The 24,192-nt window shown below is 41.0% G+C and overlaps 2 protein-coding genes across 2 annotated transcripts; both read left to right on the forward strand.

The window, feature by feature from the left end:
* Window positions 1-3,412: 3,412 nt before the first annotated feature.
* Window positions 3,413-15,956, forward strand: LOC106063325 (repetitive organellar protein-like). The gene is made up of 9 exons (XM_056017620.1): window positions 3,413-3,874; window positions 5,297-5,463; window positions 6,345-6,485; window positions 7,743-7,849; window positions 8,793-11,321; window positions 11,809-11,936; window positions 13,452-13,701; window positions 13,810-14,073; window positions 15,907-15,956. The coding sequence occupies exons 1-9, from the start codon at window positions 3,680-3,682 to the stop codon at window positions 15,954-15,956; spliced, it is 3,831 nt and encodes a 1,276-aa protein (XP_055873595.1). The 5' UTR covers window positions 3,413-3,679.
* Window positions 15,957-15,964: 8 nt separating this feature from the next.
* LOC106071670 (hornerin-like) lies at window positions 15,965-23,136 on the forward strand. Its single transcript, XM_056017428.1, has one exon. The coding sequence runs from the start codon at window positions 16,046-16,048 to the stop codon at window positions 22,094-22,096; it is 6,051 nt and encodes a 2,016-aa protein (XP_055873403.1). The 5' UTR covers window positions 15,965-16,045; the 3' UTR covers window positions 22,097-23,136.
* The last annotated feature ends 1,056 nt before the right edge of the window (window positions 23,137-24,192 follow it).

Here is a 24,192-nt window from a genome sequence, read left to right on the forward strand (position 1 = left end):
TTAGGCTTACAAATTATATACGGATATAAGCACTTTTCGAATCATGTTTTAATATTTCAAACAAAAGTGAAATCTTAGAGCTGTCCAACATGTGCAGGAAAGCGCTCCCAGGGAGTCCAATACAAGCGCTACAAAGACACTCTGAATAGCTCCTTCAAGGAATGCGATATCGACATTCACAGGTGGGAAGCACTAGATCTCGATCGCTCCTTATGGCGTGAAGCTGTGAGTCTCGGAGTCTTGAGATTTGAAGCAAGAAGAGAGGCCAGGGCGAAAGAGCGCCGAACCAACAAAAAGCTGAGAGAAGAAGCAGGCCTATCTGCAACTGACTTAACCCACCCTTGCCACGTGTGCGGCCGGCTTTTTAAAAAGCAACCACGAAGGAGGAGCTATATATGTAGGCATTCTATACAATGCATATAGGCAAAGTAGGAAATGGAGAAATCATTTGTCACGTGGCCTGGACGTTTCGGGCCTTGGAATTTCGCACTTTGCCGGTAACATAGGGTAGTGTGTGGCAAAAGGGCCTTCGGGGTAAAAGGCATTTCCTAATTTTTATGGGAATGGCTTTTTGGATGATGCAGATTAAGACTTCCTGAGATACCTTACATCCGGTCATATATTGCACGTTAAGCATCTTGGGATTGCTTGTCTATTTTTCATCATATATCTATTTGAATTTTTGGTCCCACAAGGGATTGTGTTTGTTTTGTCTGTTCATCTGTCCATCCGTCCGTCTGTTATGTTTAGAGAGAGAGAGAGAGAGAGAGAGAGAGAGAGAATCAATTACGTTTAGGCCTATAGTAAACAGAGAACCAGAAAAAAAAACTGGCTTGTGGACTTGGAGCAACACTGGGAAGAGGCTTGCCAGGAAGGCCAGGTGAACCTAGGAACTGGATTCCTTCATAATCTTTTCCTTGTCGTTAGGCTGTTATCCTTATAGTGATAATAAATGTAGATACCATATTAGACTGCCGCTAAGATCTTAATAGATTCAGATGTTCTTTCAGAAATGAACATTTTTAAGTCCTAGCCCACATTTGGCCTCCTACAAGCTATTCCAACATAATTAGCAAAGTTTTGTTCACTCCAAAACAGGCTCACGGTAAAATGAGACAACACATGTTCCGGACGCTGAAAACTAGCGAAACATGCCCTTGCAGAGTGTCTCTGAAGAATGCTGACCATGTTGTCCAAAGATGCCGACTTTACCGAAACGCGCGAACAATATACTGCCTGATCTGGAAACCACTGTACAGTTCATCTCAGATATAGGACTATGAACTCACCAACATTAGTATGAGAACGCAGACATGAAGGAAAATATAACAAATACTTTAAAAAAAAACTAAGCTTATATTCAGTGTAATTGTATTAATTAGTTTGTATCTGTCATGTAATAGATCTAGACTAACAATAATAAATCTGTGCAATTACAAATATTTAAAAAATGGTAATCAGCAGTGCCCCAAGACTAGCTAATCAATCACTTGTTACCTCTCATAATTTTGGAATATTCAAGTTAGCAGAAGTGAATACGAATCTAGAACAACGCTTTGAAATGACCCAGTGGACTGATTACTTGCCTGCTGTGGGTGACCACAGAGTAGGAATCAAACCTCCAGTGCCAAGTGGCTCAGAGAATTAGAGTTCTCATTCTATACTATGTTCGCACTTGAATAAAAACACTCTACTGATTCAGATTGAAAACATCTCTAGACCAGGACATTTGACCACGAGCATTCAAAAGAACAGTGTTTACTCTTGAACAAATAGGCAACCGTTGAAACAAAATTATCGATAAAAAATGCAGTGGCGTAGCAAGGGATTTGGAAGCCGTGTGTGTGTGTGTGTGGGGGGGGGGCTTGACCTCTTTAGGGGCTTCTGCATTTTAACTTTCGACAACATGGTATGAGATAATTCTCTTGATAAATATATACGTCTAAATTCAAATTGGTATAGTAGGCCTATATCTAGATCAATGCTGTTTTATCATAGTTCAGAAATGTTGCCTTTGGATTTATGTCTAAAAGACGTTTCTGCATGCCAGACAGACGGCCACTCATTGTGACTGCGTTATCATAGGTTTGAACTCTGCACAGGTCAAAGTCCAGTTCAATGTCTTTGAGAGTTTTCAAAACAAGTTCTTCATAATGTTGTGCATCTGGCTTCCCAATTTCAAAGTATCCAAGGAATGACTCTTTTGTTTCGAGATTCTCGACATCCAAGTAATAAACTATAAGGGATACTGGTACTTGGGGAGAAACAACTAGTAACAACTATAATGATAATGAAACAAACCCCATATACCAAGTTACTCACTGAGATTAACCCCGCACGGAAAGAGTTAATCTGTGTGAAATAGATGCTACAGTGTCATTAACTTATATAACGATATGAATAGCAAGATTACATGTCAGTGGCGTAAAATGTATTATTTAATGTACACAAAATATTTCGAACACTCATTTGGGGTATACTCTATTTGAGACCCGCCCCCCCCCCCCCCAAATAATGTAAAAATAGCTATACTTCAGAGGCCTGTTGATGAAGGAGAGTGAAACTACAGCCCCCCCCCCCACACACACACTTTATTTGACTTAGGAAGACCACCCTACCCCTTTTCCTTTTTTTTTTCTAAAAAAACCCCAAACATAATGGACAAATTATATTCGACTAAAAATGTTTGGTATGTTAATAAATCAGTTTTCCCAATTTATTAAAATGAGCAAAGAAAAAGAAATGAGTAAAGGGCTCCAAAAGTAAACAATATGTCTAGCCAGTCATGACCCTATACAGTAGACTCTGAGTAGGTCAAAGTCTGCTTTGTCTTCAGTGTACAATGCAAATTATTATATTTTAATAATTTCCATTTGCATCCTATGCTTTAATCCTCTTTGCAATTCACAACAACAGAAAACAACACTGACCTACATAGGTGAACCCAGAACTGACCAACGTACACTATATGAACTATTCAGTAAAAAAAAAAAAAAAAACACTTTTCGTTTGGCTCGATCTCCCGTTGAGTACCTGGCTAATCTTATTCATGCAATTTGATTGTCTCCCTTGGGCCAATTAACAAAAGGTTCGACTACTAGAGGAAATAAACTTTTTTTTTTATTTGTGAGGTATAAAGGGGGGGGGGGTTTGAGGGGGGTGGACATTTTTATGTGGCGGCAGGCATGTGTAAAACAAAGCCTACGTGTGATTAATATTTTTTATGTTAACAATAAGACATAGATTTTAACATAGCTGCAACTATATTTTTCTATAGTTTTTTTTTTGTCTCTTTGCATTGTAGGCCCTATTTTTCTTATATATGAAAAGAAAACCTAAAATAGCCACTTCTATACAAATTAGCGGAGTATATAAGCGAAACAAATTACATTAAATCTACATTGCACTAGCTTTGTAGCCATGAGCATTTAGGAAGGAAGATTTGTTCTTTAATTAGCCAGTTATTGTAATGAGTTAACTGAGCTTAAGTTATAAACCTCAAAATCTAATCAAGTAACAATCAAGTATTAATGATCATGCTAAGTTAATTATAGTGTTTGATGTTCCATCGTTGAAGCTAATATATTAACGAGGCTCTGGTCAAACGTATACACAATTTAAAAAAACAACTAGAATCAGTGTTTCTTGAATTCTGAACGTTAGCTTGGGTTTTAATAAAATGGGACGGAAAGGGCGTGACGACGCGAGGATAACTCTGCAAGGAATAGCTGTGGTTGTCACTTGTGTGATTGTTCCCCTTTGCCAGGGCCATGGCAGACTACTGGACCCACCGTCTCGAGCTACGATGTGGCGGCTGGGATTTAATTCACCGCCAGACTACGACGACCATCAGGGATATTGTGGCGGGAAAGAAGTAAGTACAAACTTTTTATATGCAGAAGTACTTTTTATAAGCACATGATATTCATAGGACATAGGTACTTTTATAAGCACATGGTATTCATAGGACATAGGTACTTTTATAAGCACATGGTATTCATAGGACATAGGTACTTTTTATAAGCACATGATATTCACAGGACATAGGTACTTTTTATAAGCACATGATATTCACATGACATAGGTACTTTTTATAAGCACATGATATTCATAGGATAGCCTATAGGTACTTTTTATAAGCACATGATATTCACATGACATAGGTACTTTTTATAAGCACATGGTATTCATAGGACATAGGACGTTAGCGTAAATATATTTAAATGAATCTATAAAGGGACCAACAACAACATTCCAAATCCTATAGGTGACATGTCCAGTCACATAAGAATTCTTATTGGTCTTATGGAGTTATCGCATGATCTCGAGTCGGCCCCGCTACGAAGTCCTTCACAAATCACTATTATCATCTTGAAATGTGTTGATTGGAATAAAATGCAAAGGAATAAAAAAAAAAAGAAGGAGCAGAAAATAAGACAAAAAGCAGCTATTGCAGGAATCCTGTGCAAAAAAAAAAAAATGTAGGGCCTAGTAAAATGAATGTTTTCTCGCAAGCACTAGAGATTCACCAACGTTATGATGGCAGCATTTATGAATGAACAGGCTCAACGCCATAAGGCGACAAAGATATAAACATAAGTTGAAATACAAAGAGGCTTTGGGTGTGGGAGAGATACTATTTGTAGTAAGCGCCCTCCACCAGACAGACAGAGTGAGTAAGCTTTGTAATAAACGTATGGCAAGCATCTGAATCAAGGAATAAATTCACATGCTTCTCTATGGCCTCCTTCAGTCGCGAAGCGACTATGGATCATCTCATGGAAATGAGATGAATGCCTGGGCAATAGCTGTGGTCGGAACGATGTCGCCCACACATCAGTTCCCCCACCCCACTCCACGCAGCTGATGTATCCAAAGGAACGGTAGTGCCGATACAGTTTGGGGTTCTGCCAGAGAGTAGCAGGTTCTGCCAGAGAGTAGCAGGTTCTGCCAGAGAGTAGCAGGTTCTGCCAGAGTGTAGCAGGTTCTGCCAGAGTGTAGCACTGTGTGCTGCAAACATGCTTCACATGCTTAATACCAAATTAAATGCACAAATACGAACATCAGCCTTCGTTGTACGCAGCTTCCCTTCTCAGCTGCCTTACCTAGGCGGAAGTAAAGTCTGCCTCTAAACAGTCCATCTATGTCACGCGCTGAATAGTGGCTCCTGCGCATCATAAGACCACAGCAAGGCCAAGGTTATTACTATAGTTTTTGGATTACATAATGTATTGAAAAAATATAATTTAATAATAAATATTTTTGTTAAGTTATAATCAACAATCTTTTTATGCAGGCGTTGTGGAACAGATTCGGCGGCAAATGTGGCGTGTGTGGCGACCCTTATTCACCAACTCCACGTGCTCACGAAAAGGGCGGGGCATTTTACTTAGGAAAGCCGACGAGAACCTACCAATCAGGCGATCTGATTACTGTCAAGTTTGGGATCACAGCTAATCACAGGTTTGTACATGGAGTATCAAACTCAAGATGAGCATTTTATGGACTAGCATAAACCTATCCTATGTCATTTAATTGACTAGTATTAGCGTGTATGTCATTTGGTTGACAAGAATTAGCGTGTATGTCATTTAACTGACTAGAATTAGCGTGTATGTCATTTAATTGACTAGAATTAGCGTGTGTGTCATTTGATTGAATAGAATTAGCGTGTATATCCATTTAATTGACTAGAATAAGCTAGTTGTGTCATTTAACTGAATAGTATAAGCTTATAGTGTATCATTTAATGGAGTAGAATAATGTTGTGGTATGACATTTAATTTACTAGAATAAGCTTGATTGTAGTATACCAGTTAATTGAATAGACTAAGATAGTAGTGTCATTTAATTGAATAGACTAAGATAGTAGTGTCATTTCATTGACTAGAATAGGCTAGTAGTGTCATTTCATTGACTAGAATAGGCTAGTAGTGTCATTTTACTGACTAGCATAATCGTGGTGTAGTATGTCATTTTATTGGGTTAGGGTTAAGGGTTATAGTTTAAATTGTATGATGGCCTACCTATGCCTACTGTCGTCAGTTTAGTGTAAATGCAGTAATATACTGTTGCAAGCGTGCCAGTCATTTTTAGCGTTATACACTTTGTTTCAAATATTGAGTAAACTTATGAACACCATAGATAGTTTACTTCTTGTTAGATTTTTACACAGTGCCTGGAGACTTTCAGAATATTATGTGCAAATATCTTTTTCACGCATGCGTGCTACTTTGTCAATGATCCCAACAGCTGAACTATTTCGGCTTCTAAACGTAGATGGATGTTATGACTTAGCCATTGTAAATTTACTTGAATGTAAAATGAGCCTTTTCACTCATTAGGGGTTGGATCGAGTTCCGCCTGTGCAATTATGATGACCCAGAAGAAGGCGACATTGAGTATGATTCCGATGGGGACTTCGTGGAGGTCACACAAGAATGTCTAGACAAGCATCTGTTGCAACTGGAGGACGGAGAAACTAGGTCAGTAGGCCTTGACACTCACCCCAATTACCGCTAGTGTAATTTTTTTTTTATAAACTTCCGCCGGAAGTGTGTTCCTGAAATGACAGTCGAAACCTACCATGAAATAAAACATTAATTATTGTCATAGTGGCTATAGTATAGTGCCTATAGTATAATCTACGTATAATCTTATGTGATACCTAACCTATGACCAGCGGGCCATATCAACTTCGAAACGTTTAGCTACAAAACTGAGAAGGTCGATGAAGATAACGGAAGTATCCTATGGGCGTGAGACGCGTGCCTGAAGTTTGTTTGGTTTCCTTGGCCGAAATAAGCTTAGAGCTCACTGTTCGAAACAATTGAAAGCGCATCTATCTGCTTAAGTTTGTCTCTCTCTCTCGCTCTCTCTCTTTATCTAGGTCTTTCTCTTTCTCTAGGTCTTTTTATTCCGCCTTGTTTAACTCTCTCTCTAGGTCTTTTTACTATGCCTTGTTTTAACTTTCTATTTCTTTCTCTAGGTCTTTTTATTCCTTCATTTAACTCTCTCACTCTCACTCCATGCTTTTTTTTATTCTGCCTTGTTTAATTCTCTCTCTTTTTCTAGGTCTTTTTACTACGCCTTGTTTAACTATCTCTCTCTCTCTCTCACACACACTCTAGGTCTTTTTATTCCGCCTTGTTTAACTCTCCCTCTTCTCTCAATCTTCTCTCTCTCTCTCTCTCTCTCTCTCTAACGCACACATATTCTTACCTTTCCATAGACTTCTCATCTCCTCATCTGTCCCTAGACTTTCGTCACAGGGGGCGCTGTGACAGTTCACGTCACCCTCTCCACTTTTCCAGGTCAGCAGCTGTTCTTAGCAGGATATCAAGAGACCGGTCCATTCTTTGACGTTAAAAAGTACAGTGGCTATAATACGTACAACACTAAGCCATAATTTACAAATAGAAAATCAAAATATAATAAAATACTCAACAAGACCCAAGGATAGAGACACAATTCGTACAAGTGCCCCTTCTTTCCTAGTACCATTAGAGCATGGAACGGGTTGCCTGAATCAGACTGGAAAACCAATGACTTGGCAGAGTTTGGTTCACTGATTAACATGCATGATTGGATTGACACATGAAATGCGTAGGGCTTAATTATCGTCTTATTTAAAGTAACGTCTGAAATATATAAGATAAGATTCAGCCAGACTTGTGTAACAACTATTACGAACATTTCTGCTTGGTCTGTCATACAAAAAGTTTTTTCTTCTTGCTTTCCAGATACGAGCTTGAAGAGCCCTACGCCTCTGGAGAGTTCGAAGTGGATGTTCGCCTTCCCAAGGGTGTCTCCTGTTCAAAATGTCTGTTCCAGTGGAAATGGAATGTTGGTAAGTCCATGGGTTTTATTTGAAGTCTATGATATCCAAACGTAGGGTAAAAATGTCCGGCTTTACGACTGTGCATGCTGCCAGCGCCTAATATTCAAATAAAAAGTATATTAAAAAAACGTTTGCATAAACTCTAACGTTCTGAGCAATGTCAAGGTTGCTAAGTTGAACTGACTCAATTGGGGTTGTTCCGAATCTCTGATCTACATTAAAATAAGTCACGTGGCTATGGTCGTATACATGACAATAATGGCAATGTCTTCCTATGATAAGATGTAGGTCTAGATCTAGTACTAGCCTAGACCTATTAGATTTATTAAATAATCATATCATTTAGTGAATTATGGTGACATACTTTTTATTACTTAAAGATGTCTAGATCTAGACTTATTTTCATATTCACAGCACAATGAAACAAATGAGGCCATTAATGTAAACAACACAACCACCGTTCAACCACGTGACTCGGAAGAAATTCGGAACAACCCCATTAAAAAAAAATGGAGCAATAATTTTAACAACATTGCAATGCGTCGCGGAGGTTCAAATCTTCTTTAGTGCCGCTAGTTAGTTGCCCAATTGTTTTAAAATAAGTTTAAATAAGTTTAAATAAGTTTAAATAAGTTTAAATAAGAGTGAAAGTCGAACACTTTCATTTGAAATTATTTTCTGCTGTAAATGAAAAATTTGATTAGAAAAGTTCATAACTGCAGTGCTAAAAATTGCAAAAAAAACAAAAAAACAACAACAACAAACAAAAAACAAACAAAAAAAACAAACCAACAACACAAGAGCTACCTTTTAAAATAAAATAGCCAATCAAAACGTCCTTTATTTTGGACACCGGATACACCACAATGCTAGTCACTTATAGTTTTCCCGCCATTTATAAAAATCGCCAATACCAATAAGCGTAGACAATGTATTTTCGTTTTTTTGACAGGAAACAGCTGGGGGACTAATCCTGACGGAGCATCGTGCATTGGCTGCGGGAAACAGGAACAGTTCTACGCCTGCTCGGATATTGTCATCGAGCCACGTTCTTCTGACAGGAAATCCACGAAACGACCTTTGACCACTGGACGTAGAAACAGCACCAGACCCACTACCCGCAAACCCAATGGCAGGCCGACAAAGACCAGATCAACCCCTCTACCTCTTACCTCAACCTCTGTGCCCCCCAGCACCACTCCTCCAAGCCAACCAACTACAACGACTGTCAAGAGCAGCACGAGTGACAGTCCCATGGGCTGGTTCATAAAGCACGTTCCTCTGTTCTTCCACAACTCTGAAACAGACAAGATTCCAAGCGATCCAGCCTACGTGATGGCAGGAAGTGCTCTGACAAACGACGACGCCAAAGAGAAAGCCTCGCTCGCTTCAAGCTTGTGGGAGTTTGTGTCTGAGTTCAAGCCTCATGCCTCTATTGAAAACCCCCTTCACGTCAAGTTCCCGAATCCGGAGAGATGGCAAGAGCCCAGCGCCAAAAGTGGAGACCTATCCTTGAATGGTGTCTTGCAGTCCAACGAATCCCAGCATCACCAAGAGCGGAAGCCATGGTGGAGAAAGCTTGGCGACAAACTGGGGAAAGGTCTATTGTGGAACATCATCATGGGCCGTAAAGATGACCGAACGTATTCCAAGATAAAACCTAAACGAAGCATAGACAAACCTGACCACGTGATTGTGCCCAATCCAAGCAATGGTACGCAGATTGAAAAGCGTTTCCAAGAAAACAGTGAATCTAAAAGTGTCTTTGAAAACACACAATCCTCTTTTTCTGAGAATTCCACTATCATTGGATTGAACACGTCAGGGAGAGGCAACTCTCAACAGTCATCAAATCAAGAAAACATTCTGAGAATAAAACGTAGCGAAAAGACAGTAACCTATATACAAGAAATGTCACAGCCTGAAGTCACTCTAAGTGAAATACAGAAACTTCGATCCATGACTGAAGAGCCAGGTTCTGACGAGTCATACGACAAATCCAAAATTTCTTCCACAGTGGCAAAACAGCCAGATAAAAGCTCTCCATTAAAGGCAACAGAGATCACAGGCAAATCTAACAACAAAATCACTTCATCCAAAGCTGAAGGTATGAACATAATCTCAACAGAAAGTAATTCCAGCAAAAATAAAGACAAAAATGAAGACAAAAAAAACACAAACAAGAAGCAAGAAAAACCTACACTTCTTTGCCAAGAAATAATTCCAAACAAAGAAGTTAAGAAGGTATCAGATCAAGAAAATCTGGACAAAAAGGCTGAAAATAAAAACTATAAAATAAAAGAAGAACAATCAGATTTATTAAAACTAAAGAACACAAAATCTAATCAAAGTAATAACCCTAACAAAAATGAAAGTGATTTGAATTTCATTGTGTTCAAAAATAAAAATAAGAACAATAAATTTGAAAATATGAAAGAGACAGGTCATGGAAATGAAGAAAGCCACGAAGAAGAGCATGGACATGAAAGCCATGAAGAACATGGACACGAAGAAGAACATGGACATGAAGAAGAACATGGAAACGAAGAAGAACATGGACACGAAGAAGAACATGGACACGAAGAAGAACATGGACATGAAGAGAGCCACAAAGAAGAACATGGACATGAAGAAGAACATGGACATGAAGAGCATGGACATGAAGAAAGCCACAAAGAAGAACATGGGCATGAAGAAAGCCACGAAGAAGAACATGGACATGAAAGCCATGAAGAACATGGACACGAAGAAGAACATGGACACGAAGAAGAACATGGACACGAAGAAGAACATGGACACGAAGAAGAACATGGGCATGAAGAAGAACATGGACATGAAGAAAGCCACAAAGAAGAACATGGACATGAAGAAGAACATGGACATGAAGAGCATGGACATGAAGAAAGCCACGAAAAAGAACATGGACATGAAGAACATGGACATGAAGAAAGTCACGAAGAAGAACATGGACATGAAGAAAGTCACGAAGAAGAACATGGACATGAAGAAAGCCACGAAGAAGAACATGGACATGAAGAAGAACATGGACATGAAGAGCATGGACATGAAGAAAGCCACGAAGAAGAACATGGACATGAAGAAAGCCACGAAGAAGAACATGGACATGAAGAAGAACATGGACATGAAGAGCATGTACATGAAGAAAGCCACGAAGAAGAACATGGACATGAAGAAGAACATGGACATGAAGAGCATGGACATGAAGAAAGCCACGAAGAAGAACATGGACACGAAGAAGAACATGGACATGAAAAAGAACATGGACATGAAGAAAGTCACGAAGAAGAACATGGACATGAAGAAAGCCACGAAGAAGAACATGGACATGAAGAAAGCCACGAAGAAGAACATGGACATGAAAACCACGAAGAAGAACATGGACATGAAGAAGAACATGGACATGAAGAAGAACATGGACATGAAGAAAGCCACGAAGAAGAACATGGACATGAAGAAGAACATGGACATGAAGAAGAACATGGACATGAAGAAAGCCACGAAGAAGAACATGGACATGAAGAAGAACATGGACATGAAGAAAGCCACGAAGAAGAACATGGACATGAAGAAAGCCACGAAGAAGAACATGGACATGAAGAGCATGGACATGAAGAAAGCAACGAAGAAGAACATGGACATGAAGAACATGGACATGAAGAAAGCCACGAAGAAGAACATGGACATAAAGAAGAACATGGACATGAAGAAGAACATGGACATGAAGAAAGCCACGAAGAAGAACATGGACATGAAGAAGAACATGGACATGAAGAGCATGGACATGAAGAAAGCCACAAAGAAGAACATGGACATGAAGAAAGCCACGAAGAAGAAACTGGACATGAAGAAGAACATGGACATAAGGAGCATGGACATGAAGAAAGCCACGAAGAAGAACATGGACACGAAGAAGAACATGGACATGAAGAGCATGGACATGAAGAAAGCCACGAAGAAGAGCATGGACATGAAGAAGAACATGGACATGAAGAAGAACATGGACATAAAGAAAGCCACGAAGAAGAACATGGACATGAAGAAGAACATGGACATGAAGAGCATGGACATGAACAAAGTCACGAAGAAGAACATGGACATGAAGAAAGCCACGAAGAAGAACATGGACATGAAGAAGAACATGGACATGAAGAGCATGGACATGAAGAAAGCCACAAAGAAGAACATGGACATGAAGAAGAACATGGACATGAAGAAGAACATGGACATGAAGAAAGCCACGAAGAAGAACATGGACATGAAGAAGAACATGGACATGAAGAGCATGGACATGAAGAAAGCCACGAAGAAGAACATGGACATGAAGAGCATGGACATGAAGAAAGCAACGAAAAAGAACATGGACATAAAGAACATGGACATGAAGAAAGCCACGAAGAAGAACATGGACATGAAGAAAGCCACGAAGAAGAACATGGACATGAAGAAAGCCACGAAGAAGAACAAGGACATGAAGAGCATGGACATGAAGAAAGCAACGAAGAAGAACATGGACATGAAGAACATGGACATGAAGAAAGCCACGAAGAAGAACATGGACATAAAGAAGAACATGGACATGAAGAAGAACATGGACATGAAGAAAGCCACGAAGAAGAACATGGACATGAAGAAGAACATGGACATGAAGAGCATGGACATGAAGAAAGCCACGAAGAAGAACATGGACATGAAGAGCATGGACATGAAGAAAGCAACGAAGAAGAACATGGACATGAAGAACATGGACATGAAGAAGAACATGGACATGAAGAAAGTCACGAACATGGACATGAAGAGCATGGACATGAAGAAAGCCACGAAGAAGAACATGGACATGAAGAAGAACATGGACATGAAGAGCATGGACATGAAGAAAGCCACGAAGAAGAACATGGACATGAAGAAAGCCACGAAGAAGAACATGGACATGAAGAAAGCCACGAAGAAGAACATGGACATGAAGAGCATGGACATGAAGAAAGCAACGAAGAAGAACATGGACATGAAGAACATGGACATGAAGAAGAACATGGACATGGAGAAAGTCACAAAGAAGAACATGGACATGAAGAAGAGCATGGACATGAAAAAAGCCACGAAGAAGAACATGGACATGAAGAAGAACATGGACATGAAGAAAGTCACGAACATGGACATGAAGAGCATGGACATGAAGAAAGCCACGAAGAAGAGCATGGACATGAAGAAGAACATGGACATGAAGAAGAACATGGACATGAAGAAAGCCACGAAGAAGAACATGGACATGAAGAAGAACATGGACATGAAGAAAGCCACGAAGAAGAACATGGACATGAAGAAGAACATGGACATGAAGAGCATGGACATGAAGAAAGTCACGAAGAAGAACATGGACATGAAGAAAGCCACGAAGAAGAACATGGACATGAAGAAGAACATGGACATGAAGAGCATGGACATGAAGAAAGCCACGAAGAAGAACATGGAAACGAAGAAGAACATGGACATGAAGAAGAACATGGACATGAAGAAAGCCACGAAGAAGAACATGGACATGAAGAGCATGGACATGAAGAAGAACATGGACATGAAGAGCATGGACATGAAGAACATGGACATGAAGAGCATGGACACGAAGAAGAACATGGACATGAAGAGCATGGACATGAAGAAGAACTTGGACATGAAGAGCATGGACATGAAGAAAGCCACGAAGAAGAACATGGACATGAAGAGAATAGACATGAAGAGCATGGGCATGAAGAAAGCCACGAAGAAGAACATGGACATGAAGAAAGCCTCAAAGAAGAACATGGACATGAAGAGCATGGACAGGAAGAAGAACATGGACATGAAGAGCATGGACATGAAGAAAGCCACGAAGAAGAACATGGACATGAAGAGCATGGACATGAAGAACATGGACATGAAGAGAGCCACGAAGAAGAACATGGACATGAGGAAAGCCACGAAGAAGAACATGGACATGAAGAAGAACATGGGCATGAGGAAAGCCACGAAGAAGAACATGGACATGAAGAGCATGGACATGAAGAAAGCCACGAAGAAAAACATCGACATGAAAGCCACGAAGAAGAACATGGACATGAAGAAGAACATGGAAATGAAGAGCATGGACATGAAGAAAGCCACGAAGAAGAACATGGACATGAAGAAGAACATGGACATGAAGAGCATGGACATGAAGAGCATGGACATGAAGAGCATGGGCATGAAGAAAGCCACGAAGAAGAACATGGACATGAAGAAGAACATGGACATGAAGAGCATGGACATGAAGAAAGCCACGAAGAAGAACATGGACACGAAGAAGAACATGGACATGAAGAAGAACATGGACATGAAGAAAGTCACGAAGAAGAACATGGACATGAAGAGCATGGACATGAAGAAAGCCACGAAGAAGAACATGGACATGAAGAACATGGACATGAAGAAGAACATGGACATGGAGAAAGCCACGAAGAAGAGCATGGACATGAAGAAGAACATGGACATGAAGAGCATGGACATGAAGAAAGCCACGAAGAAGAACATGGACATGAAGAAAGCCACGAAGAAGAACATGGACATGAAGAAAGCCACGAAGAAGAGCATGGACATGATGAAGAACATGGACATGAAGAAGAACATGGACATGAAGAAAGCCACGAAGAAGAACATGGACATGAAGAAGAACATGGACATGAAGAGCATGGACATGAAGAAAGTCACGAAGAAGAACATGGACATGAAGAACATGGACATGAAGAAGAACATGGACATGGAGAAAGCCACGAAGAAGAGCATGGACATGAAGAAGAACATGGACATGAAGAGCATGGACATGAAGAAAGCCACGAAGAAGAACATGGACATGAAGAAAGCCACGAAGAAGAACATGGACATGAAGAAAGCCACGAAGAAGAGCATGGACATGAAGAAGAACATGGACATGAAGAAGAACATGGACATGAAGAAAGCCACGAAGAAGAACATGGACATGAAGAAGAACATGGACATGAAGAGCATGGACATGAAGAAAGTCACGAAGAAGAACATGGACATGAAGAAAGCCACGAAGAAGAACATGGACATGAAGAAGAATATGGACATGAAGAGCATGGACATGAAGAAAGTCACGAAGCAGAACATGGACATGAAGAACATGGACATGAAGAACATGGGCATGAAGAAAGCCACGAAGAAGAACATGGACATGAAGAAAGCCACGAAGAAGAACATGGACATGAAGAGCATGGACATGAAGAAGAACATGGACATGAAGAGCATGGACATGAAGAAAGCCACGAAGAAGAACATGGACATGAAGATCATGGACATGAAGAAAGCCACGAAGAAGAACATGGAAATGAAGAACATGGACATGAAGAAGAACATGGACATGAAGAGCATGGACATGAAGAAAGCCACGAAGAAGAACATGGACATGAAGAAAGCCACGAAGAAGAACATGGACATGAAGAAAGCCACGAAGAAGAACATGGACATGAAGAAGAACATGGACATGAAGAGCATGGACATGAAGAAAACCACGAAGAAGAACATAGACATGAAGAAGAACATGGACATGAAGAGCATGGACATGAAGAAAGCCACGAAGAAGAACATGGACACGAAGAAGAACATGAACATGAAGAAGAACATGGACATGAAGAAAGTCACGAAGCAGAACATGGACATGAAGAAAGCCACGAAGAAGAACATGGACATGAAGAAGAACATGGACATGAAGTGCATGGACATGAAGAAAGCCACGAAGAAGAACATGGACATGAAGAAAGCCACGAAGAAGAACATGGACATGAGGAAAGCCACGAAGAAGAACATGGACATGAAGAAAGCCACGAAGAAGAACATGGACATGAAGAGCATGGACATGAAGAAAGCCACGAAGAAGAACATGGACATGAAGAGCATGGACATGAAGAAAGCCACGAAGAAGAACATGGACATGAAAGCCACGAAGAAGAACATGGAGATGAGGAACATGGACATGAAGAAAGCCATTTGCATACTGAATCTTCGAAATCATTTGATAGTCAGACGGGAGATCGAAGTCAACACGACAGACGTAGACGTTCAGTTATAGAGGAGAGCACTTCAAAGTCCAACGCCAAACTTTTAGCAAGATATACACTTACCCCTTCATCATACAACCTGGTACAAAAACTGAAAAAGATGAAGCCTTTTCTGAACAAGCTTTACTCTATCGTTTCTAAGGATAAATTGGAGCCCTCTTCAGAAGATATTCAACCGACCATTAGAGATTATATCCAGCAGTCCAAAGAAGCCGACAAACTTGGCCTTTTCAGTTCTGGTGACGTTGGTCACTTAGCCAAGTACAGCAGCTCTAAGTCTGGAGAAGACGATGAACAAGAAAAGGGAAGCTCATCTACATACAGTGACCACGTGGTGTCTGGCTGCGATGGTCAGCACAAACATCTGTCAGAGGTTGGGCATGGCGACAGCGACGCCGAATACAATGGTTGGGAGAAAAGCGACGAAGGCTATGGCAGCAAATACTCTAATGGAAACGATGCTACTGAAACTGAGGGACGACTTATTAGCAGCGAGGGAGATTATTCTGATAGTGAAGAAGTTTACCATAAAGACAAAGGTGGCGATTACGAACGCGGAGAAACAGAAGAATCCTATAGTAAGAGTGGTTATTACAGCAAAGGTGATGACTACGGTACAAAAGAGAGCCATTACAGTCAAGATGGTGACTACGATAGCAACAAAGATGATGAATATGTCAGAGAATGGTATAAAGGGAACGACTGTTATAGCAGCTCCAAGTATAGCAATGACGATGATAGCGAAGATAATGATGAAAGCAAAGGAGGCTATTATAGCAAGGGAGAATATCACGATAGCAAAACTGGATCTTATCACAAGGGAGATGATTACGAAAGCGAACGTGGCTCCTACGGCAAGGGAGGTGATTATGAAAGCAAAGGTAGTTCCAATAGCAAGGGAGATGACAATGATAGTGAAAGTGGCTCCTACGGCAAGGGACATGACTATGAAAGCGAAAGTGGCTACTACAGCAAGGGAGGTGATTACGATAGCAAAAGTGGCTCCTACGGCAAGGGAGATGACTATGATAGTGAAAGTGGCTCCTACGGCAAGGGAGGTGGTTACGATGACAAAAGTGGCTCCTACAGCAAGGGAGGTGATTACGATAGCAAAAGTGACTCCTACGGCAAGGGAGATGACTACGATAGTAAAAGTGGCTCCTACGGCAAGGGAGGTGATTACGATAGCAAAAGTGGCTCCTATGGCAAGGGAGATGATTACGAAAGCGAAAGTGGCTCATACGGCAAGGGAGGTGATTATGAAAGCAAAGGTAGTTCCAATAGCAAGGGAGATGACTATGATAGTGAAAGTGGCTCATACGACAAGGGAGATGATAACGATGACAAAAGTGGCTACTACAGCAAGGGAGGTGATTACGATAGCAAAAGTGGCTCCTACGGCAAGGGAGGTGACTACGATAGCAAAAGTGGCTCCTACGGCAAGGGAAGTGATTACGAAAGCGAAAGTGGCTCCTACAGCAAGGGAGGTGATTATGATAGCAAAGGTAGATCAAATAGCAAGGGAGATGACTATGATAGTGAAAGTGGCTCATACGACAAGGGAGGTGATTACGATGACAAAAGTGGCTCCTTTAGCAAGGGAGGTGATTACGATAGCAAAAGTGACTCCTACGGCAAGGGAGGTGACTACGATAGCAAAAGTGGCTCCTACGGCAAGGGAAGTGATTACGATAGCAAAAGTGGCTCCTATGGCAAGGGAGATGATTACGAAAGCGAAAGTGGCTCCTACAGCAAGGGAGGTGATTATGATAGCAAAGGTAGATCAAATAGCAAGGGAGATGACTATGATAGTGAAAGTGGCTCATACGACAAGGGAGATGACTACAATAGCAAAAGTGACTCCTACGGCAAGGGAGGTGATTACGATGACAAAAGTGACTCCTACGGCAAGGGAGGTGATTACGATGACAAAAGTGGCTCCTACAGCAAGGGAGGTGATTACGATAGCAAAAGTGGCTCCTACGGCAAGGGAGATGATTACAATAGCAAAAGTGACTCCTACGAAAAGGGAGATGATTACGATAGCAAAAGTGGCTCCTACGGCAAGGGAGATGATTACGAAAGCGAAAGTGGCTCCTACGGCAAGGGAGGTGATTATGATAGCAAAGGTATATCAAATAGCAAGGGAGATGACTATGATAGTGAAAGTGGCTCCTACGGCAAGGGAGGTGATTACGATGGCAAAAGTGGCTCATATGGCAAGGGAGTTGATTATGATAGTAAAAGTGACTCCTACGGCAAGGGAGGTGACTACGATGGCAAAAGTGGCTCATATGGCAAGGGAGTTGATTATGATAGTAAAAGTGACTCCTACGGCAAGGGAGGTGACTACGATGGCAAAAGTGGCTCATATGGCAAGGGAGTTGATTATGATAGTAAAAGTGACTCCTACGGCAAGGGAGGTGATTACGATGGCAAAAGTGGCTCATATGGCAAGGGAGTTGATTATGATAGTAAAAGCGGCTCCTACGGCAAGGGAGGTGATTACGATAGCAAAAGTGGCTCCTACGGCAAGGGAAGTGATTATGATAGTAAAGGTGGATCCTATAGCAAGGGAGATGATTACGAAAGTACGGGAGATGATCAAGAAAGCAAAGGGGGCTATTATAGCAAGGAAGACTATTACGACATCAAAGGCTCCCACAAAAAAGTTAGTGACGAAGAGAACAAGGAAGAAATCGAAAGTGGCTCTTCTAGCAAGGGAGACTATTTCAACAAAGGAGAGGAAGACGATAGCAAATTTAGCTTTTCTAGCGAAGGGAGTGATTATGCTGGTAAAGGAGGCTACTTTAGCAAGGGAGATGATCACGACATTAAAGGTGACTCCTACAGTGATGATGATGATGATGGTAAGAGTGGCTATTCTACTAAAGGAAACGATGATGATGATGTCACCGGAGGCTATTTTCATAAAGAGGGTTATGAGAGCCAAGGGAGCGAGTATGACAGCAAGTGGTTAGAAGGTGACGGACCTCATGACTATGAAGTAGGTGAATGGAGCAAAGACGACGAAGACGCTGAGCGCCACGGAGAGTCCAAAGGCAGTGAAACGAATCACGGAGGATGCCATCACAATGGCGAAGAAGGCCACGACAGTAGCGAAGAAAGCGAGGGGGGTTCCCTAGAAGACTACGACGAAGCTAGCGAATATGGCGAGCATGGTGATGGCTTCAGCGATGACTCTTACGAACACAAGACTGAGCTCTCTTCCGGCAAAGGCATTTCCGAGAAAGGCAGCGATGATCCCTACGACGACAACGAATCAGAAAAGGGAAAGAACTTTGGCTTCGAGGCTTCAAGTCCAGAAGAAGGCGGATCTAAAAGCAAGGACGGGAAAAAAGAAGACGTTTTTGATGACAAGGCTTCCAAAGGCGAAGGCAAAATTTTCAGCAAAAATGAAGGAAAGGATGAGACAAACACATTTGGTCTCAAAGACGACAAAAAGCCAAAAGTGTTTGAAAATAAAGGCTTTGATGTTTTTGGAAAGGAATTCAAAACAGGAGAAAGCAGCAGCGAAGAGAAGCTTGAGAAGAAGGTCAGCCCCAAAGAAGAAAGCATGTTGGATCCACATACGTTCTCGTTTCTTAGCAAGTACTCCATCAGCCGAAAGGTTAGATCTGCAGACTTAAAGGGAAACGCTGCCGTAGCCGGAGCGAACGGCTTCAAATCTGGCAACCTAAAAGGAAACAAAAACTTCAACTCCGCAGGGGGGCCCAATGATGCTGGGGTAATAACAATAAACGCTGGTGCTAACAGACTGAATATCTTCGTGGACAAAGAATCCCAGGGAAAGCAAAAAGGGAAAAATTTGGCTGCTGGAAAGCAAGAAGGCGATTTGATCTTCGCTACAGCCAACGATGGCAGCTTTGAGGGCAAACTTACAGGGCAAAATGCGGGGTTCAGTGGATTTGATCAAAGCGGAACTGTCGGCTTAGAAGGCAAAAATGATTACTTTGATCCAAATTTTCGATATCACCCTAAGAATATTGGAATTGGCGGGAAACTATTTGGCGAGAACAGGGACTTGAAAGGAGCAGATGCCGATGACTCTGGGGACTATTATTCTACTGAGTTGGAGGGGGAGGCTGAAAATGAGAATAAAGACAATGGCAAATGGCTCGGAGCTGGAGCTGGTACAAACAATGGTTTCTTTGGAGGCTATGGTAAAAATCTTGCACCTGGAAATGGTGACGGTGCAAGATATGGTGGGGGATTTGATAAATGGAAAAACAGTGGCGGCGATGGCAACGGAAAAAAATTTGGCGGTGGATACGCCGATGGCGGTGACTACGATGGTAGATATGGCAACTGGAAGAACTACGGTGGTGATGGTAGTGGAAAAAATCTAGGCGGTGGATACGCCGATGGTGGTGACTACGATGGTGAATATGGCGATGGAAAGAACTACGGAGGTGTAAAAAATCAAGACGCCGTTGATTACGATGGAGGAAACGGAAAAGGTGGATTCGGCAAAGGATGGGAGGATTATTACGGCGGCGGAAACGGAGCAGGCAAGGACTCTAATGGTCAAGGCTGGAAAATCAGCGGCCGAGGAAACAAATTCAATGGCGGCAATCCAGAGTACGAATATGAAACGGAATATAGCGTGGAAGACGGCAGAGGAGGAGATTACAACGATGACGGGGGCGATCACAGTGACTACGGATTTAATCACAAACATGTCGGCTGTCATAAGAACATAGACAACGTGTTTCACAAAGCTTTAGGCCTGGGCGGAAAGAACGGCTACGGTGGCAATGGAAAAAACCTAGGCGGTGGATACGCCGATGGAGGTGACTACGACGGAAATGGAAAGAATGACGACGCTGGTGATGACGACAACAATGGTTATGACGACAGTTTGGGGAAATTCGGACAAGGAGTTGGAACAGGATTTGTTAAAGATGGGGCCGGAAATGGATTCGGAAAGGGCCGAAGTTGGGGAGCTGGACATGGAGGCTGGGATGATTACGAAGGAGGGTTCGGAAAGGGTGGAAAGCTAGTAGGCGGCAATGATGGTAGATTCGGAAAAAATGGGAACAGCGGTAGAGTAGGAACAGGAGGACAATTTGGCGCAGGCTATGGTAAAGATGATTACGATGGTGGATTCGGAAAAGGAAGAAATTTTGGTGGCGGATATGGAAACTGGGATGACTATGATGGTGGATCCGGGAAAGGAGGCTACGGTGGTGGAGTTGGAAAAGGAGGACGTTTTGGAGGTGGGTATGGTAACGGAGACGACTACGATGGTGGACTAGGAAAAGGAGGACATTTTGGCGCAGGGTATGGTAATGGAGATGATTATGATAGTGGATTCGGAAAAGATGGCAACGGGGGTGGATTAGGAAAAGGAGGACATTTTGGGGACGACTATGATGGTGGCAATGATAACGACAATTACGGTGGCAGAACACACGGAGATATCTATTTACGCAACAGGAAAGGCTTAGACATCAACAACAAACACATTTCTAATGATTTTAAAGCACTCGTTGGAAAAATCACCAATGGCATTGTAGCTAAAGCTAGAAACACTGGACTCTTAGGGGATCTATCGCTTCCTAGAGCGTCTGTTAATCATCATGTACAGAAACGATCTGATCCTGTTTCCAGCGAAAACTTCTACAAGTCCAAAGAATACGACGGTGCCCGTAGCGCAAGCGCTTTCAAATCATGGAGCGCGAATCAGGACTCATCATCTTTGGATCAAAACGCTGCTAAGAAACCCGAAGTGTTTTCACCAAATGAAGGAGTTAAATTGAACAGTGATTCATCCACGGCGTTAAAGAATAAATCACCCTCCGCTGAAAAGAGCCCAAACCTGCCGAACAATGGCAAGAAAGTCATTTTCAATCTTTATGACGAGTCCCCCAACTCTGGCAGCTTCTCAAGTTATGAAGACAACAACTTGATCAACCAAACGCCCATCTGGCCAACTTCTGACACCAGTGGCGGCTCCATGCCCTCGGACAAATCTGAATCTCAGCCGACAACGGACAATCAAGAGGAGAAAACTTTCACGAAATGCGAAGCTGTGGGCAAATGGAAGAAGCACAAAGGAATGGACGCTTGGTGCTTGGACAACTGCAACCAAGGCTACTGTCCACCCACCCATTGCACATGTTTGTGACACTAATGCAAAGATCTAGTATCTTTGTTAAACTAATGATACGAGCTTAATACTTAGAGCTGTATATTATGTATATAGACTATAAGGCTACAAATGGTATATGCCCACAGACGCTTGCATTCCATGTTTTGTTTGTTATAAATGTTTATGTTAGATGTAACAGACATGTAAACATTGCGTGCAGATGTACATGCATGTATATAAGAGTGTGTACGTGTTTACATCTTATTGAATGTGCTGTATTTAGGTGAACATTTTCTTGAATATTAGTGTTTTCTTGGCAGATGTACTTGTAAAGTAAGACTTCTCTTTAATTGAAATGAGAATTACCAGAGGTGCCTCATGAATGAAGGCAGTAGTGTGAATAATAAATGGTATGACTTCTTCCAAGCCCCCCCTCCCTTTTTCCTTTTCAGTTTCAAATGGTCCCAGTGCTCTACACTCAGCAGTATCAGATGTTGAATGTTGGTGACCTTGCCTAACTTTGACCTTGTTTCAAAACTGAAATCTCCGTATCCTCTGCTTTTTATCTCATATCCAAGGTCACTATAACAGTCGGTATTCTGCGTCGTGGCAGATTATCAAATGATTTCATTTCTTCCTTTCTTGATGCTTTTTTTTTATCTGAACCTGCTCAAACTACAAAGTGGCTGGGAAAATTGCAATAACATTCTGGACATTGTTCACGACAATTATCTCATTCCAAGCTAATGATTAAGTAATGTGTTTGATTCTCTGGTTCCAGCACACGTGAATTGTATTGTCTAACCACTTTCAAATGTTGACTATAATGCTATTGGACAGTGTTTGACTCTTTTAATTCTATATTGTTACGATTAGAGAGTGTGTTTCTTTGTCTTGGTGTAAATGTCTTCTGTCTGTAAATACCACACAGTATTATGCATTCTGTAAATAGTCGCTTTGCTTAATGTTTCAAGAGAGAAGATATTTGGAAAGCTGCTTTCGTGAATACGCCATATTGAAATGCAATAATTGTACAATTATTTGCTTTGTAAATAAATAAATAAATATCTGCTTCAACCAAAGTTCGTCTTTTTATTGCCTTATATTGAAGTCTGTGTTTGGTTGACCTACGTTACGTTTGTTTCATCAAAGCATTAAGTATTTGTAGAAGTTTTGGTATACAGCCACATGGGAGTATACAGCCATCTTCACTCCAAACAATCAAAAATCATTTTTTTTTTGTCTGGACTCCTTTACTAATCACTCTATAGGAAAAAAACATTTTAAAATTAAAATACTTTTTTTTTTAATTCTGAGGGGAAGAGCCCTACATTTACAATTATATCTCAATAATTTAGAAGCTACTTTGCTTTATCGACATCAAACAAAAATTAATTAATAGACTAATTGGTTTATTTTGAAATCAATCAATAAATAATTATTTAAAGTTTCAACTTGATCCGAGAATGGGTGTGGGAGAAATAACGTGTACAATCGTCTAAGGGTTCAACAAACCAAAGTTTTTAGCCATAGCTCTGAATATGGAAACATTAATTTCCCATGTCGGTATTGAAGAAAAAAAAATTAATTACCAAAAAATATTTCACGAATCGATATTTTTAAAAACTGATTTATCGATGCACTACGGCAGACCACGCCTTGGTTTTTTCTTTTACTTCATTTATGGCCAAATTTAATTTCCTTTATTTCAATACACTGTATGTAACGGTCAAACTGGATTTTTCCATATGTGGCCAACAAGCTAGTAATTCTTTTCTCAGCGATATACATCAGCAGTGAAATTTATATAAGCATCGTTAGAGCCTTTTTTGAGATCAGCGTTCCAAGTTCCATTAAGTTTTGACTTTCAAAGTGTTGTTTCGTAGTACTGTCGTAAATAAATGACATATTAGGTCATAGAATACTTTAAAACAAAACGTGTCTTTTGTATAGTTTTGAGCTCGAAGCATAAAACAAAATTTATTGATAGACTGATAGGTATACGAATGACGATAAAAGTCAATTACTTCACTTAACAGTATCTTTAATAAAACAAAGATGACACAATGGCTGTCAGGGAGAAACACATACAACTGTAAACAAAGTGTTTAATTGAGCTGACCGTCAAAATA

This window comes from Biomphalaria glabrata, chromosome 18 (genome assembly GCF_947242115.1).
Source record: "Biomphalaria glabrata chromosome 18, xgBioGlab47.1, whole genome shotgun sequence".
NCBI classification, from domain to species: domain Eukaryota; kingdom Metazoa; phylum Mollusca; class Gastropoda; family Planorbidae; genus Biomphalaria; species Biomphalaria glabrata.

Coding starts and splice junctions, on each gene's coding strand:
- LOC106071670 (XM_056017428.1), top strand. CDS start 16,046: ATGAAGCCTTTTCTGAACAAGCTTTACTCTATCGTTTCTAAGGATAAA.
- LOC106063325 (XM_056017620.1), top strand. CDS start 3,680: ATGGGACGGAAAGGGCGTGACGACGCGAGGATAACTCTGCAAGGAATA. Junction 5,464..6,344: donor GGGATCACAGCTAATCACAG/GTTTGTACATGG, acceptor TTCACTCATTAG/GGGTTGGATCGAGTTCCGCC. Junction 11,937..13,451: donor AGAGCATGGACATGAACAAA/GTCACGAAGAAG, acceptor ATGGACATGAAG/AACATGGACATGAAGAGCAT.